The following is an 18,074-nucleotide window of genomic DNA, read 5'->3' as shown; positions in this document are numbered from 1 at the left end:
AAACCAAGTAAACTACACTTTTAACAAAAAGTGACCCATGTGTTAGTAAGAATTTCCTTATTGAAATATATAAAAGAAAATTGTTCTTACATTTTAAAAATGAGGCATGAATGTTATGACAAGTTATGATAAAGCCATGCAAAATGAAAGCTGTATTTCAGATAATTATTTTAAATTGCATTTCTAGGACACTTTGCTAATCCACAGGCTACTGGCAAGGGAATGTACTAGAGCTCAAATACAATCTAATATAATCAAATACTTGGGAAACATTCTGTACTCATTGTGCCTGAATCATTTTTGAAAGTAGTATGATTTGGGGGAATTAAATCTTTGTAACCAAATTGACTGTATTTGTTAAGAAAAAGTATATCAGGCCTTGATGAGTAATTCACCTCTATCTGGGAAATGGAAGCTCTTGTTAATTTTATTCACTAATAAAAGCAAGCTCTAATCTTTTACTTAACAGGAATATAATGGAAGTTTGGAGCTATTTTTAACTTGGCATATAAATGTCATTCATTTTGACTTTTATCAAACAAACCTAAAATGTCTTTCAGTTATAGGAACCAAACTCCAAAAAAATTAATGAACCAAGATCCATACATTACAACAAATATAAATGGTTACCTCCAAATTCTTTTCTAGCAGGTGCAGGACTCCTAGCCCCTTATGGTTCATAAGAGAATGTGCAGCAGAAAGGAAACGACATTAAATAAAGAACTGAAATGTCAAAGATTTACTATAGTATTCATGATGTCAAATATCATGTAGAAACCACATATTCATGTCTTGGTGCTATAAAAAAGCTATTATGTAATGCAAATGCTTCTAAACAGAAACAACATTATACTTATTTTAAAAGAACATTTAAACAAATATATAAACTTTATAGTAAATAAGTATATGTATGTTCTTCAGTTCTAATCATGCATTTTATAGAAATCAGTACAACCCCATTAGCAAAAACAAAACAAACCCTTCTTTCACACTTGTAAAAGGTCAGCTCTGAAAACATGTTACAGGAATCTAGTTGAGAAACAATATTTTTCCCTGTTCTGTCACACCCACCACGTTTTTTAGAGAAAAACTGAGGAAGTAGCACCAGTGATAGAAAAATAGTAAAATCTAGAAGCTAGAAGTTCGAAACATGCACAACATTTTTAAACAGAGTGGAGGGAGATTTTAAATCGAGCAAAAATGGAAATAAAATGGTTTGTTACCTGCAGGCGGAGGCGGTCTTTGTGGGGGGGCTGGACGCGCAGGAGGAGCAGCTGGGCGGGGAGGGGGGGGCCGCTTGGGCTCCAGGGGCTGAGTGTCAACAGGAGAACCTACCGAAAAAGTACCTGAGGTAAGAGGATCACGTTCCAAGTGGATGTGAGCACAAAGGTACTTTCTATACGCGTATGATAAACTATTTTGCTAATTTTCTAAATTTGTACTACAGTGTAATGTCACACATTTCTGATATCAATAACATAAGCAGTTCTGCTACTACATTACCCTTTGGTACCATGAGAGCAATCAGGCTAGCTCTCTGTGGACTTCTTACCCAGGCCCCAGGTGCTGAAGGGGATTTATCGAGCGGCCCTATTAAGACAGCACAAAGGGGGCTTCCCTGGTGGTGCAGTGGTTAAGAATCTGCATGCCAATGCAGGGGACACGGGCTCGAGCCCTGGTCCAGGAAGATCCCACGTGCCGTGGAGCAACTAAGCCCGTGCACCACAACTACTGAGCCTGCGCTCCAGAGCCCACGAGCCGCAACTACCGAGCCTGCATGCCACAACTACTGAAGCCCGCGTGTCTAGAGCTTGTGCTCCACAACAAAAGAAGCCACCGCAATGAGAAGCCCGCGCACCGCAAAGAAGAATAGCCCCTGCTTGCTGCAACTAGAGAAAGCCCGTGCACAACAACGAAGATCCAACGCACCCGAAAAAAAAAAAAAAAAGAGACAGTGGTTATATTATTTAAAAAAAAAAAAGATGGCATGAAGTACTGTGTGAGTTAAGTCATTTGCAGTGTACTGGCCAATAGAGAGAAGAAAAAGAAAAGGGTGTCTCTTCTCTCTATACCCTGGCTTATCTTGAATTTATTGAATGAAGCCAGTCCTCTAAGAGTAGCATGGGCGAGCTAGAGAAGTTTATGAAATGGAAGGTATTTTCTGAAGACATTGGTTAGCATGGAACAGTGACTAAACCATGTAACGTAACAACCTCCAGAGACAAATCTTCCAACTTTGGAGAAGTCATGACTATCAAGTTGAATTCAAAAAATATATCTTGTCTCTTTCTGCTTCATATTATAATTTAGGTGATGTACAGATAGACAGTTAAGCCCGAATAGTTATGGGTCCTGACTATAACGATAGAAAATCATCAATGATAAGACATGGACAAGCCTGGCCACACAGAAAAAGAACTAAGAAAAATTCTCGTCTAGTGGCAGTGATGAGTATCCTTTCCATTTAGGGCTTACCATCTGCGAAGCTTCCTCTTTTGTATACACAGAAAACATGCTACACTTCAGCCTATGGATATGAAAGTTAAAACAAAAATGGGTCTCCAAAGGAGAGGCAAAGGCATCAGAGGTTTAACCGTCTAAAATCAAATGCATTAGCCAGGGGAAGTCACACAAAACTTTAAGTAAAATACACACTTTGTGAAGCTGGGTGCCCGGGTGTTCTTGATGGAGCTCGACTTGGTCTCACGGGAAGGGAAGGCACAGGCCCCTCTGATATGGTAGGTGACTGGCAGGGACTGGTCCGGGGTGAAGAACTTGGGGAAGTGCCAAGGCCAGAACTGGAAGATGGCTGGAGATGCTGAGGAAGGATTTCCTCTACCTCAGCACTGTAGTCATCAACATCACCTGAGAAAGTGCAAGGTCAGCCAAGGTCAGCCAAGTTACCACCATGTTAACTTTCTCGGAGATTTTTTTCACCAATCTAGGCTTTAAGGGGTTATATACATAAAATAAACACGTTTAACATTATGACACTGCAAACATATATAGGTTAAGCATGTGGGCATATATAAAAATTTTATACATATAAAAGTAGAATTAGTGCAAACGCTCTGACAGGAAATGTAACTGAGGATAGTCTTCTGTTTCAGAGCAACAGGAGGCCGTGGTGACTAACAGCTGGAGCTGGGTTGGCTCCAGAGCTTTCAATATTCCACTGAGCAGCTGTCTCAGTGCTGGCTGACTTGGAAGCTTAATGCTCTCCCTCCAAACCTTCCTTCTCGCCAGTGGAACTGCCCGCTCCCCAGTGCCCTCAACTCAGGTCCTGCCCTCGCAGTAGACAGGCTCTCACGCCGTCACACACCTTCCCCAGAAGTCTCCTCGCTACTCTGTCCCCTGGACTCCCCCAACCTGACATATACACAACAGGGGGGAGTTGGTTCTCCCGAGGTCTCCTCACCTCCTCTTTCCATAGGGTTGGAAAGTGGGGTCAGGGTGCCCCTTGCAACCCAATTCCAATTGCAGAACTCAATCTTCCAAGCCTGAACAAAAAGGCCTATTTCCTTGAGGCTGTGCCATCACGAATTTATGTAGCACCCTCAACCCCCGCTTGCTGCCATAATCTCCAACCTCCATCCTTCTGGTCTCTTGAACCCATTCATTGAGGACTAAGGAGAGAGCAAGCTGGTAAGTTGGGTCCTGCCATCTTTCTGGGCGACATTGAAGTCCATGTGGTCAGCCCATCAACAACCTGATGTCTTTTCCCTGCTGACGCTCTCCTCCACTCCTGACACATATGCCCCTTGGAACTGCAGTGCCTCTGAAACAGTGAACTCAGAACACTGCCCTCTGACCACCACTTCCCAGACTTCCACTCTCGCCCTCAGTTACTCTTTCCTCTTTTGACTTCACCAGGATCCAGGCCTTTGATTTTGCGCCTCTGCATCTGTCTTCACGTCCTCTGGTTCCTCACCTCGGCCGTTCCCCTCCTGCACTATTCTTCCATCGCGCCTGCATCAACTCCACTGTCTAACCTCTCCATAACTGCGCACCTGGGCTGCTGGGTGCTGCGGCCAGAGACAACCACGTGGCCCCGATGACTGAAGCCATGTTAACTTTGTGGTTTTCAGCCTCATCTGGGCTCCCAGGGCTGCCTGGTAATTCCACAATTTCCTGGCTGGCTCTCCCTCTGACCCCTTCTCAGGAGCTTTATCTTGAACCTTCTCAATTCTCCTGAAACCATGAGTTGCCCCACTCCTTAAACTTCACAGAGAAAAGGGAAGTCTTAAGGTGGGACCCACTCTCTTCAACAACCCGGCCCCCAACTGGAGCCTAACCACGTGGTTGGCACTCAGGTATTTGTGGATGGAAACAGTGGGGTTCTGCCCACCCCCGTTTTCCCAGGGACCGTGTTCTGCCACTCATTCTGCCCTGCCCCTCCCCAATGGCGTCAGCCCTTTCCATCAGCACTAAGCGTTCTCAAGCGTCCCCATTTCAAAATAACACTCCCTGGAGCAGCTGCCTTCCTCTCCCTTTCCCCCGCCTTAGCCAAACTTCTGTAAAGAGTTGCCTACAGACACTCTCTGCACGTCTTCGCCTTGCATCCACACCCCGATTTACCACCATCTGCCTTCTTCACTCCACTGAAATCACTCTCCTGAATGTCACCAACAGCTTCCTCCCTGGGACTAAACCCAAAGGGCAGGCTGCGGTGCTCACTTCTCCTTCTTGCCACAGACCACTCTCCCTTGTTATCTTTTCTTTCCTTGATTTTTAAGCTGCTATATTCTCCTGGCTCTTTGACATTTCTGGTTCTTTCTTCTCATTTTCCTTTTATGGGCAGCCTTCTTCTGCCTGTCCTTGAAGTCTGCATTTCTGTTTGATCCCAGGACCAGTCCTCTCCCATCTCTATCTCATCCTCCTGGCCAAGCTAATAAAAACGCATGGCCTTAAACTGTCATCAGAGCTGCCTGGTGGGCCCAGAGCTCTCTGCTGAGTGCCAGGCCCACACACCACAGCCTACATCTGGGCCTGATGGACCCTATAGACACCTCAGACTCAACATATTCAAAACCAAATCCACCTCCCATCCACACCCACTCCTCCTGCACAAGCATACTTGCATCGTCTACTTAGATCCTTTTTGTCCCCTGAGGTCTCTGCACATTCCTTCTTCCTGGTTCACACCTTTCTATCCTCTTTAATCTAATTCTCACTCAGTCTTCAGACTCTCAATTTCAGTTTCTCTGGTAGAACTCTCCCGACTTCCCAACTCTAGGTCAGGCAGCTGCCCCATGAACTACTGCCGCATCGTTCACCAGTGCATCGATGTCACGTGATTACAAGTGCCTGCTTACTTGTTTGCAACACCAACTGAGCTGTGAGCTTGGGGAGAGCAAGGAAGACATCTGTTGAATTTACAGCACCTAGCATGGACCTGGCACATGAAAGGTACTACATAAACGTGTGGACCAAGTAAACAAATGAACAGTGACATGTGAAAGTGAGATGATCTTCTGAGGTGTTCAACTCTTAAATGCATTATCTAGACATACAGGGTATCACAATACGATGCACTGTCATTTTATGAACTAAGGTATGCATCTTAATGGAAAATATGCTCAAATAATATAGCACATATATAGCATTAAAAAGCAAATGCATTTCTTAATCACATTTAAGGAAATTACTATATCGAGATCATCTGTCCCGAACTCCAAACTTGAAATGATTACATTTATATGGCTGGGTTCAGTTTCAAATGCATGTGTTCCTAGCCACTTTGAGAATCTTTTAAAATTACTTTGAAATATATCCTCTTTTGAACAGACTTGTGGTTGCCAAGGGGGAGGGGGGTGGGGGAGGGATGGATTGGGAATTTGGGACTAGCGGATGCAAACTATTATATGTAGAATGGATAAACAACAAGGTCCTACTGTAAAGCACAGGGAACTATATCCAATATCGTGATAAACCATAATGGAAAAGAATATGAAAAAGAATGTATGTACGTATATATGTGTGTGTGTGTGTGTATAACTGAATCACTGCTGTACAGCAGAAATTAATACAACACTGTAAAGTCAACTATACTTCAATAAATTTTTTAAAAAAGAAAGCAATATATCTTCTTTCGTAGTAATTATTCTTTTGTAGTAATTATTTTGAACCCATTTCGGCACATTGAGCTTCTACTTTTCTACCTTAACTACAATTAGGGGGACAAAACCACACACCAAAAATACCACTTTGTGCTCTTACGACACAAGGACATAAACTAACATTTGGAAAGGTCTTGACCTTTGCATGGCAGAATGGCAAATACATTTAAATCTGGGTACAAGCAAAAGACACAATACGGTGCAAAACAAGATCTCGTTAATATTGCTCTCAGTGTTACAAGAAGGAAGAGAAGGATAAACTTGGAGACTGAGACGTTACTGATGGGAAGGAAACATCTTGAAGGACAGCAGTAAATGTGTTCAACAAGCAGACCTTCCATATCGAAGTCGGCCGCAACCTCCGCGTCTTCACCCAGCAGGGTGGAGCTTGTTGAGGACGGCAAGGGGACGCTGATTTTCTCTAAACTCATTTCTTCTTCCAAAGTTTTGATCCAGTCTGGGCTCTTTAAAGTAATAGTTATAGTCCGACCCAATAACTAGTTGAGTAAAAGAGATATAAAATAAAAATTCATTGCATGAAAATTCACTATCTTGGAATACAGTGCCTGCCTCAGTCATACTACGACAACAGTATAGGCTTCATTCAGCTAGACTCAATTCAACATAACCATTTCACATATACTGTATTTTTAACTAATTTTTTGTTTTGTTTTGGTTTTGGGGTTTTTTTTTTTTTTTTTTGGCCGCTCCACGTGGCTGGCAGAATCTTAGTTCCCCGACCAGGGATGGAACCCGGACCCCCCCTGCAGTGGAAGCGCATAGTCCTAACCTGGGAATTCCCTTAACTAGTTTCAAATGTCCCCAATCCTCCCTTTAAAAGCCTGTGTTGCTAAATCTCAGGTCTTCTTTCTTAGGATGCACACAGATTTAAGTTTCCTTTGCTGCAGTAAGTATCTTTCCCTGGCCAGATATAAATTCACTGACAACTCTACTACATAATTTTATACTTCCTATGATTTTGATTCACAGATTAAATAATTGTTCCTACATGAGACAACTAAAGAAAGGACAGTAGAAAATCCTTAAAATAATTTCCCTGTTCATTTGGGCCTTCCTAACTTGGTGTCATGGTCTTGAAAGGTGCTATACTGTCAAAGTAGTTTCAGCATTTCAAACGTCAGAAGAATATTGAGAGAATTTAATACCATTTTAAATCTTCAACAAAAGTTAATCATTCTGAAAACAGAAAGACTGGTATCTGTGAAACTGGCACCCTGCCTTTCCTATAAATGTGAGAAGCTTTTAGACAAAAGTATAATCTAAAACAACCAACATATTATAATCAAGTTACAGTGTCCTGTGGATGTATTAAAAAAAATACTTTCCTTACGTGCTATTGACATTAGAATTCTTTGAAGGCATAGGCTGGAGAGGTTGAAAGCTGCTGGCCTGAACAGCACAGCCGTGTTTAGTAGGAATTTAGTGTCCATCCTGAGCTTTGAAGTCAGAGTCCTAAGAACTAATAATTCTTTACTCACTTATTAGACCAAATCAATTAAATTTCAGAACTTGGCAACAGGCTTCATATGCCATTTGTTACTTTTTAAAGTCAACAGCATTCTTTATATATTCACCAAAGAATACTAACAAGTATTCTTAAGCCTCAGTCACTACAATGGCCATTTAAGAGGCACTTCATCAAGAATATCCACTTGGCAGAGATCAGAGCCAAATGAAAAGAAAGAAATTTAGACAACAGAAAAGAAAATGCTCAAGAAGGTCATCCTTCAGGTTTGTCCTGCTTACGCTATATACTTTTTCCAGGTTCTCCCCTGGATCGGAGGTGTTCCTATTGATCTTGCGTCTAGAAGATTTCGGGCTGAAACAGTGGTACTAACAAAGATAGACCAGAGGTTTGGAAATGTCTAACTTTCAAAAGGATAAATCAAACATTATTATGCACTTTCCCAAAACATTATTTTTTCAGAATTTTGAAAATCTTTTAAGGGAGCTAAGGGTGGGTCCTTTCTAAGAGCATAACATACATGACTAGACTTGAGGGTGAGGAACAGAGCTGAAAAGAAGGGAGGAAAAAACCAAACAAGGAAAATTATCAGGGGAAAGGCAAAAGAAATATTCAGAAAGGGAATAAGAGCTGACAAAGAATGCCAAACTGAGAGCCGCTCTTAAATATTTACAGCACCACGGGAGAAGGAAGGGCTTTTTAAGATATCAAAGGTAGAACTAAGTTTAAAGATCAGTAATTTCCATATGGTGAAGACACAACAAAGTCATAAGGCAAACTGGGAAGAATATCTGCAGAGTATTATGAAAAGGGATTAACATCAAGGGAGCTTCAAAAGACGAATAATACCCCAGGGGAAAAATGAGCTAAGGTCACAAACAGCTCGTCAGAGAAGTACAAAATGACCAATGAATTAAAAGAGCTAGCAATCAAAATCTTAACACAGAAGTGACATACTACTTCTAGTTTTTCAGACAGTCAAAGTTAAAAAACATCCAATACTGATTAGAATGTTGGATGTTAGGTAATCCGAGGCATAATACAACTAGATACATTCCTTCTGAAGAGCAGTTAGCCAACAAGTATCAACATTTAATATGTTAATATGTTTGTCGTAGCAAATTTACATTTAAGAATTTATCCTAAGGAATAATAGTTAAGCATGCAAAGTTAGAGCGTACACAGGGGTTCCCTGGAATGCTGGTTTTAGTAATTAAAAGTTGGAAACAGCCTCTTGCCTTCCAAGATGGCCCCCACTCTGTCTATGGAGTGTGTATCTCCCTGAATAAACCTTCTTTCACTTTACTATGTCTTGCTCTTGAATTCTTGCCTGCACAAAGCCAAGAAGCCACACTTGGCGGCCATCCCAGGGACTCAGACATGACTTGGGATGTGACCATCCTCTCGCACCCCACTCTCTTTCCTGCAACATCTTTTCCGGCACCCAATGCAGGGCCTCAAAGGCCATAATCTCGATCCGCCTGTTGGGCTATGGCTCCCCTCTGAAGGGTGGCTGGGCCTTATCCTGAGCCATGGAGATTCGAGTAGCCCGTTAAGTGGCAGCTGACGTCGCCTGCAGGGTCTGGCAGAGAGCAGTTCTCTGGCCGTGAAGAAGCGCACTGAAGCCAAGGCTTTTCCCCCTCAGTCTTTCTCATTCTCCTATTGCTCTATCTCTTTGGACTTGAAAAGATCCACCCAGACGACCACCAAACATCCAAATTAAGACTGCGCGGCAAGTAATTGACAACTTGGTTGGGTCTAAAGAACTCCTGCCAGGGGGCTTATCTGGTGGCGCAGTGGTTGAGAATCTGCCTGCCAATGCAGGGGACATGGGTTCGAGCCCTGGTCTGGGAGGATCCCACATGCCACGGAGCAACTAGGCCCGTGAGCCACAACTACTGAGCCTGCGCGTCTGGAGCCTGTGCTCCGCAACAGGAGAGGCCGCGATAGTGAGAGGGCCGTGCACCGCGATGAAGAGTGGCCCCCGCTTGCCGCAACTAGAGAAAGCCCTCGCAGAGAAACAAAGACCCAGCACAGCCAAAAATTAAAAAATAAAATAAATTAAAAAAAAAAAGTTGGAAACAACCTAGATGTCTACTAATAGGAGTTTGGTTAAATACATTTATATATTTATCCACATAATAAAATTCATTTTTAAATTCATTTTTAATTAAAACGCAGTCATTAAAAATGACATATTTGTTCATACAGAAAGATGTCCATGATATGTATATCTCATTTTTGTTAATATATATGAACATGTATATGTAATCCCATTTGTTTTAATATATATATATGCCTATGTGAAGGTTAAGAAAAATTATTTTATAATGGTAGGACCAGAAGTGGTCTTTATTATTTCTTCATACTTTTCTGTGTTTCTCAATTTACTTTCGCATGAGCGTATTACTAATGCATTTGGGAAAAACAAGCAAAACCCTACAAAATCTATTTCAAAAGCAATATACACATGGAAATCTTTTTCTCCAAGGAAGTGGAAGTTATGTAACAGAAGAGGAAGCTCAGGTAAATCTTTACCGAGTTGCCTGCTGTTGGAGAAATTAGGCCTGGATTTTAGTCCATCCTATCTAGTGACCATATACTTAGATATATAGGATTTGTCTAAACGCATTCAGAAAAAACTAATAGACATAGCACTTTACAGGGGTAAAACTATTCCAGGACATTGATGTAAGTTTCCCACAATCAATGACATTTCAAATCGTAGGTTAGGAATATCTGCACTAATTACAAATTTCTAAAATGCCTCAATGGGATGGATTTGTTATCTACGGGAATTATTTTACCTACGCTTGAAAAAGGGACCTGGGTACCACAATCCAAGCCAATAAAACAAGTTCCTTGGAATAATGAGCACATTCCTCCTTTGTTTTCTTGTAAGTGAAGCATTTTCTTCCATTTGCTAGAAATCTTCTCTACTATATAGGTGAGCCAGAATATCTATTCCAATTAAACATTTTAAAGTTTTATATAAGAAAATATAATAAAATAAAATTTGGTAGTAAACATGTTTTCTTCTTAGTCTATATCAATGATGAACATCTCTAGGGTGGGACCAAAATAATCCTAAATTAGTCTGAAATCTAGTCTAAATAATAAATATTAAAGCACAACACTAGGTCTTTTATCCTCCTGAACTGGAAATACATTTAGATAATTTGCTGCATGTCTCTAAAAATACAATCTTCAGACACTTAATTACAGAATGGTTTAGACTCAACAAATGCTACCTTACCTCTTTACCATTCAGGCTCAGAACACTCAAGGCAGAGCTTCCCTCCAAAAATGTAACCCACATTTTATCTTCTACAAATCTTTAAGGAAGGGAAAAACAAACAATAAAAAACCCATAATTAATACCTAAGGTATAACTAGCCCAATGACTAGTCCAATGATTATCGATTAACAAGGGCTTATAGAGGCCAGAAAGTAAGAGCGAGAGCAACAGGGCCAGCGGTGACCTGGAGAGGGCACTCTTTCCCTAAAAGCATTCAAATTCAAATTTCTTTCAAATACTTTGTTAATAAAACAGCCTGCCAGAAGAAATGGACCGGTGGACCTCCAATTGTGATCCCTGCTAATCCAATCCTTCATTTCATGGACAAGGAGAAAAAGGGCCAGAGGTGAAGTGGCTTGTTCAAAGTGACCCTACGAGAATAAAATACAGGGCTAGGACCCAATTCTCCTGACCCTGTAGTCCAGTATTATGTATTTTCACTGTCTCAGTGACTTTCCTGAAGCAAATTTCCTTTGACCAAGAAAGAAGACAGGGAGTTGTCACAAAAAAAAAAAAAAAAAAAAAAAAAATTGATATCAGTCAATCAATCAATCAGACTGGCCGCAAGGAGCCTTAGTTATGGTCTTTGTTTTTATTCAATGACAGGCATTTAAATGACTTCAAAGGCCTGTGCTATCATTCTAAGTTTATAAATAAGAAATAAGAAACCCCCGAAAGGAAAAATAAAAAGGACACTGGAACAAGCTCTGAAGGAGATGGTCACTGATACATAATAATGTTATCATGAAAAAAGAAAACAAATTACAACATTATCAGTCTTATTTACAGAAACAATTTTACCAGTTGAACTACTCCCAACTGTATAAATCAAGTTCAGAAATCCTTGCAGATTTTTCAGATAAGAGACAGTAAAACATGTACATGCGTACATACCCCCCCACACACAAAACATAGGTAAGAGACTCAATTTCTTTGGCATAAAGTTACTAAATTGCAGGATGCTGCCATTTGAAAGACACAGGGACATCATTCCTACCTAAAGACTATGAAGGGGATCTTTTTCAAATCGTTGGCAATGGACCAGATCCATCCTCCAAAGGTTATAGTCACTATCAAAAGGCTGCATTTACGCTGCACCAGTCTCCCCCACGCCAAACCCTATTTGTTCTCTGATACTGGTACCAAAGCGTTTGTGGCCATGTGGCAGGGCTAATTTCTTGGTCCTATTCTTACGTGGCAATGTGCCCCCTATACATTTTGAACTTTAACAAGAGATTCTGGTTCTGATATCCATGGATTTATGTAGGACCTTTTAGAAGCTGTATTTTCTTCCTTTTTTTCACTCACGAGGATAAAAGCTTCTAGACTTTTCCCCCAATTAATATAAGTATCTAAATTTGCCCCATCTACATTTCCAGGGGATCTCTTACTTACATATAAAGACTTCACTCATTCCCTAATGGTTGCCTTATTCCAGAGCAAAAAGTGATGATCAGTTTAGCCTACCAGTGACAGTAGTCCTGTCCTTGTTTACTTTCATTGTCTGCTTTTTCTATTCTAACTTGGTTGTCTAAGGTGTAACAACCAGAATATTCCAGGTGAGGAGGCACAGCATATAATATTAGGATAATGCCTTATTTTGTTACTAATTCTTTTTCCAATGATAACAAGCATTTTGGGGAAAGTTTTCAGCTCCAATTTAACACCAACTTCTTTAGAGACCAGAATAAAGGCAGGCAGGTCCTTTTCCTGCATCAGTCTTTCATCCCTTATGCACACTCTGGGTTCTCTCTGGCCCAGTGCAATATTTTAACTTGCTCAAAAGGGCATTTATCTGCTACTGTGCTGCCCACTCACACAGTCCATGTGATGCTCCCGGTGGTTTGGCATTTCTGTACTTGGCAAAGCTTACTGTCATCTGGAGATTTCACCATGTACTTGCTAGAGTCTTAAGATCTCTAGACATTTTTTGTTTCATTTTAAACCTTTGGGGTAGATCTTTGTCAAATGATTTCAGGTTAAGTCTAAATACAATTTCCTCTCTATTTTCCCATTTACTCTCAGAAAGGAGAGTAAGGTTTCCCAGGCATGCTTCTCACTCCAGAAGAAACTATCCCATCTTCATTCTGTGGAGTATTCTGTGTAGCGTCTAGGAAAGCCATTACACACATGCTGATATTCCCTAGATTCCAAACAGGAATTGGGTCTTCCATTTGTCCTCTGCTCTGCCACAGCACCTAATATAGAGATTTGCCCATTAACTAGCTATAAAACATCCCTAAATAAACAGAGGAACAGCACAGAAAGGAATTGGATAGTACCTCTTCCCTATGGAATTCAATACATGTTATTCAGTCTCTCAAGATTGCTGGGCATTTGGAATAGGCCGTTTTTTTAAACCACACAAGAGGCATCTGGTTCTGCAAAAGGCAGATGGTTAAGTCAGTGATGGAAACCAAGACGGGAAAGAATGACTCCTGACTATTCACCTGGCAGGGCTGCTCCTCCATCAGATGGAAATTAAACGACTTAAAATTACAGAAAACATCAAATTTCTTAAACTGAGGGCAGAAAAGTCACTCCGCTTTACTCCTGTCACTCCTTAAAAAAATGAAATAGCAATCACATGTTCATTCTTCTGTAGGGCTTACATGTTACAGCGTATAGGAATCTTGAGAGAACACATCTAAATGTGCACCTATTCTTATCATCAATTGTTCATATGAAGTTTTACTACTCAACTTTAAACTTTCTAAGTAGCAAGTCCAGTTTCAAAACCTATGAGCTCTTTGAATAATATTTCTATAGTATGATTCGCCTTCAGTTCGGAAACACAAATACTCATATGCTATTCAAATACTAAATAAAGTGATTTCTAACACAGAAAGTATCATTTACAAACCATGAGCTGCTTTTGGACAATAAATATGTTACTTACCTTATCAGTGTAACTTCACCAAAATTTGTAAACTGTTGCAGAAGTTCATCAATCAAAGCATCATCGAAAAAATTCTTTTCTGGTAGAGAACTTTTGATTGAGACCAACACCGTACCATCTGGCGGACCCTGAACTGCAATTACTTCTTTATAAATGTTTTGCCTCTCTTCAGCTTCCACTTCAAATATATCGATGTCAATCAGGGCAACGACAGGCCTTAGGCATAAAGGAAGGAAGATGTGTTAGGAACATTTAAGGAAGGACGTATTTCAAATAAATTTCAAGCACAATTAGGAATACAGAGACTGTTTAAACCTATGGTCAGAAGTCTTCAGCTCGGCCCTTCCGTAGTGCAGCAAAGTGCCAGGAGTCCACGTGTAGAGGATTTTGCTTCCATCTTGAAAACTAGCATTTAGGAGATCTAAATCTTCAGCTGCAGTCAGAATAAAACAAAACATAGGAGAAGCCACCTGAGCCTGACCAATCATGTGGAGCTCGTTCATTTCACTGGCTTCAGTTGTCTGAGGCTGGGAAGCCAGACACACTTGCTAACAGGCAAGAAGTCTAGACACCGTTAAGTTAAAAAGGTTTCTTGGTGAAAAAGGTTTCATGTTATGCTTTACTTAGTTAAAATTAAGATAAGCCTTTACTCGGAGGCTACTTAAAGGCCTGTGACCAGAGAGTGTTTCAAAAATAACTGAACAGACAGGTAGCAGTTCAAAGTATCTGCCAGCCACTTGAGTTACTCAAATTAGAAATCTTAATTAGCATTCAGTTGACAGTTCCGTAAAAATGTTTCCCTGCTTCTCTTTGTATGACACTACATCACTGAAAGAAAACAAATTGAAAAATTAAAGTATTACAAGCAGGTCTGAGAATTTTTTTTTAAGTTTTATATTTAAATTGAATTTATTTTATTCTAGATAACCTGTGTTGAAAAAAAAAAGTAGTCCTCCTCGCCTTATTTGATATTTGTATCATTCCCTTCTTCCTTGTAAAATTTGCACTAGTTCACTTAAATGAAGAAGTCCATTTCCCAACTTTCCCAACCTGATCTATCAAAAGGCCATTTCCTTCTTCTCCAGAGGACACGGTCTGTCCATGCAGGGGTGCGGCACTTTTCACTGGTGTCGTAGTCATCAGAAAACAAATCATATTTATATGTTGGAGCAAAGGTTACTTTTCCTTCTAAAAATCCTCTAAAAATCTAAAATAAACATACATAAAGTAAGTTATTCGAAAAGGCAAAAACGTTCTGTTTTCATTCAGGCAGCCATGCATTAAATGTCTATTATGCACTGGAGACTCATGAAATTTATGTGCCTCTGATGAACACTTCTAACTGAATGGAACAGAGCTTAAGAAAAAATAACCCAAGACGTGGGCTTTATCATGCCACTTGTCTGACATTTGATTAAGCAAAGTACAAAATCGTGAACAATGGAATTCCACCAGACTTTTGAGCTACATGACACATTTAAAACTGTATGGGATTTTGGAAATCAAATAGTTTGATGTCTTATTCTCAAATGAGGAATTGGGGCCTGAGAAGGTTACATGGTATCCATCAGAATTTATTGGGGCCTGAGAAGGTTACATGGTATCCATCAGAATTTATTGGGGCCTGAGAAGGTTACATGGTATCCATCAGAATTTATTGGGGCCTGAGAAGGTTACATGGTATCCATCAGAATTTAAGTCTGATGACCAGAAAGATACCATATCAAGTGGCTTCAATCACCTCTTCTTAAAAAACTTTTTTTTTAAATAAATTCTTCCAACTTTTGTGGTCACAAGTTTTTAGAACTAAGTCTCAAAAAGGCAGATGATATGAGAAACAACAACATCAAAATAAAGCAAATTACCATAGGATCTTAAAGCCAAAAAGCTCTAGCCCTGACAAGTAAGATTCTAAATTCGCTATTACTGAAAGAAAAAATGTATATTCTTCTACTTGAAAGTGAATCTTATGGAGACACAATATATTTTTCCTCCTGGAAATTATTATGAGTTTTCCTTTCCTTTTCTTTTTTTAAAAGAGAAGGCAGGGCTTCCCTGGTGGCGCAGTGGTTGAGAGTCTGCCTGCCGATGCAGGGGACACGGGTTTGTGCCCCGGTCCGGGAAGATCCCACATGCCGCGGAGCGGCTGGGCCCGTGAGCCATGGCCACTGAGCCTGCGCGCCCGGAGCCTGTGCTCCGCAACGGGAGAGGCCACAACAGTGAGAGGCCCGCGTACCGCCAAAAAAAAAAAAAAAGAGAAGGCAATTTTCTACCTGTTAAACTACAGATATATATCTACTAAGTATAAAGAGACTCCAAGAGGTTAAAAAAAAAAAAAAAAAGCAACACTTTAAGAAAAGTATGTTTTCATAATCAAAGGTCCCCTTCTCCCCAATGCAAGTATCTTAAGTATGTATCTACCTGTCCAGCATTTTTCTGGTTGATAAGCTGATCTCCTGCTATAAGAGAATCCCAATTTTGCTGTCTTATGAGCTCTTTCACTTCTTCATTAGGAAGATCGATTCGGTAGTTGAAATCACCACACCAAAATACGTAGTCATGGGAGAACAGCATCCTCCCCTGGAAGCAAAGAGAGAATTTTAAACAATTAAAAAAATGTTTTACAACTTCTTCTTTGCCTCACCCCTGCCATGCCCGATTTATTTAACCCCACAGTAATTACACATGAAGTACCTAATATTTAGGTGAACAATGCTGACATTTCTAGGAACTACCTTAAATTTTCAAAAACTGATATAGAATTTGGGGTAAATTGAAACACATTTCAAAGCTTCCTCTTCAAAAACAAGCCACAAGAGTTTACCATTGGAAAACTCAACTTCCGCGCTATTTCCACAAAATCTTCATTTCGTTCTTTGACCTGCGATTGTCCTGCAGCAAAGTGGCTGCAGACGAAGCAGAGGCTTGTGGTGTGGAACAGCATTCGTATTGCGACTGCTCCCTTATTTCCAGTTGCGCCTCCCATTCCAGTCTTCACAGTATCAACTGCAACATCCCTTTAAAAGGAAGAATTCTAAATCAAAGGTCAGAAATTCCAATAGTTCCGTGTGCATAAGAAAATAGGAATGTCTGTTACATAATTATAACATTACACATTGTGGGGCACTTTGAGGGCAAGCCTGTGAAAGAGTACAGTGAAACTATTAGTGATTCTTTACTCAAGAACACATTTAAATCGAGTTATCATATGATCCAGGGATCCCACTCCTGGGCATACGTTGGGAGAAAACTATAATTCTAAAAGACACATGCACCCCAATGTTCACTGCAGCACTATTTACAATAGCCAAGATATGGAAGCAACCTAAATGTCCATCCACAGATGAATGGATAAAGAAGATGTGGTACAGGGACTTCCCTGGTGGCGCAGTGGTTAAGAATCCGCCTGCCAAAGCAGGGGACACGGGTTCAAGACCTGGTCTGGGAAGATCCCACATGCCGCACAGCAACTAAGCCTGTACACCAAACTACTGAGCCCGCGTGCCACAACTACTGAGGCCCACGCGCCTAGAGCCTGTGCTCTGCAACAAGAGAAGCCACCACAATGAGAAGCCCACGCACCGCAAAAAAGACCCAACGCAGCCATAAATAAATAAATAAATAATTTTTAAATAAATAAATTTAAATCTTCAGAAAAGTTTAAAAAAAAGAGTAAGTACTACTTTATAAACAAAAAAAGAAAAGAAAAGAAGATGTGATATATATATACAATGGAATACTACTCAGCCACAAAAAAGAATGAAATAATGCCATTTGTGCCAACATGAATAGACCTAGAGATTGTCATACTAAGTGAAAGAAGTCAGAGAAAGACAAATACCATATCGCTTATAAGCAAATGAACTTATTTACAAAACAGAAGTAGACCCACAGACACAGAACACAAATTTATGGTTACCAAAGGAGAAGGGGGCTGGTGGGAGGGATAAATTAAGAGTCTGGGATTAACATATACACACTACTATATATAAAATAGATAACTAATAAGGGCCTAGTGTATGGCACAGGGAACTCTACTCAATACTCTGTAATGGTCTATGTAAGAAAAGAAGCTAAAAAAGAGTGGATATATGTATATGTATAACTGATGCACTTTTCTGTACACCTGAAACTAACACAACATTGCAAATTATACCCCAATAAAAATTTTTTTAAATAATAAAATAAAATAAAACATAACCAACAAGGACCTACTGTATAGCACAGGAAGCTATACTCAATATTTTGTAACAACCTATTAGGGAAAAGAAT

At 40.3% G+C, this 18,074-nt stretch overlaps 1 protein-coding gene across 8 annotated transcripts in view; it reads right to left on the bottom strand.

The window, feature by feature from the left end:
• The window catches only part of SYNJ1 (synaptojanin 1), an 88,025-nt gene that overhangs the window by 12,952 nt on the left and 56,999 nt on the right, over window positions 1-18,074 (bottom strand). For 7 of the 8 annotated variants that reach the window (XM_089910298.1, XM_030760931.2, XM_089910302.1 and 4 more), the window contains 9 exons: window positions 16,627-16,819; window positions 16,224-16,382; window positions 14,853-15,009; window positions 14,118-14,235; window positions 13,803-14,018; window positions 10,862-10,940; window positions 6,454-6,616; window positions 2,656-2,865; window positions 1,224-1,331 (listed from right to left, as the gene is read on the bottom strand). In XM_089910298.1, the coding sequence (XP_089766424.1) occupies window positions 1,224-1,331; window positions 2,656-2,865; window positions 6,454-6,616; window positions 10,862-10,940; window positions 13,803-14,018; window positions 14,118-14,235; window positions 14,853-15,009; window positions 16,224-16,382; window positions 16,627-16,819 (1,403 nt within the window). The remainder of the gene's footprint in view (window positions 1-1,223; window positions 1,332-2,655; window positions 2,866-6,453; window positions 6,617-10,861; window positions 10,941-13,802; window positions 14,019-14,117; window positions 14,236-14,852; window positions 15,010-16,223; window positions 16,383-16,626; window positions 16,820-18,074) is intronic. The other variant, XM_089910300.1, reaches the window with a different exon arrangement.

The sequence above is a fragment of the Delphinapterus leucas genome, chromosome 4 (genome assembly GCF_059928025.1).
Source record: "Delphinapterus leucas isolate spDelLeu-1000000601 "Yukka" chromosome 4, BTC_Dleu_Yukka2, whole genome shotgun sequence".
Taxonomy (NCBI): domain Eukaryota; kingdom Metazoa; phylum Chordata; class Mammalia; order Artiodactyla; family Monodontidae; genus Delphinapterus; species Delphinapterus leucas.
Note: the sequence above shows the minus strand (reverse complement) of the source record. Positions and strands in the feature narration are given on the sequence as shown.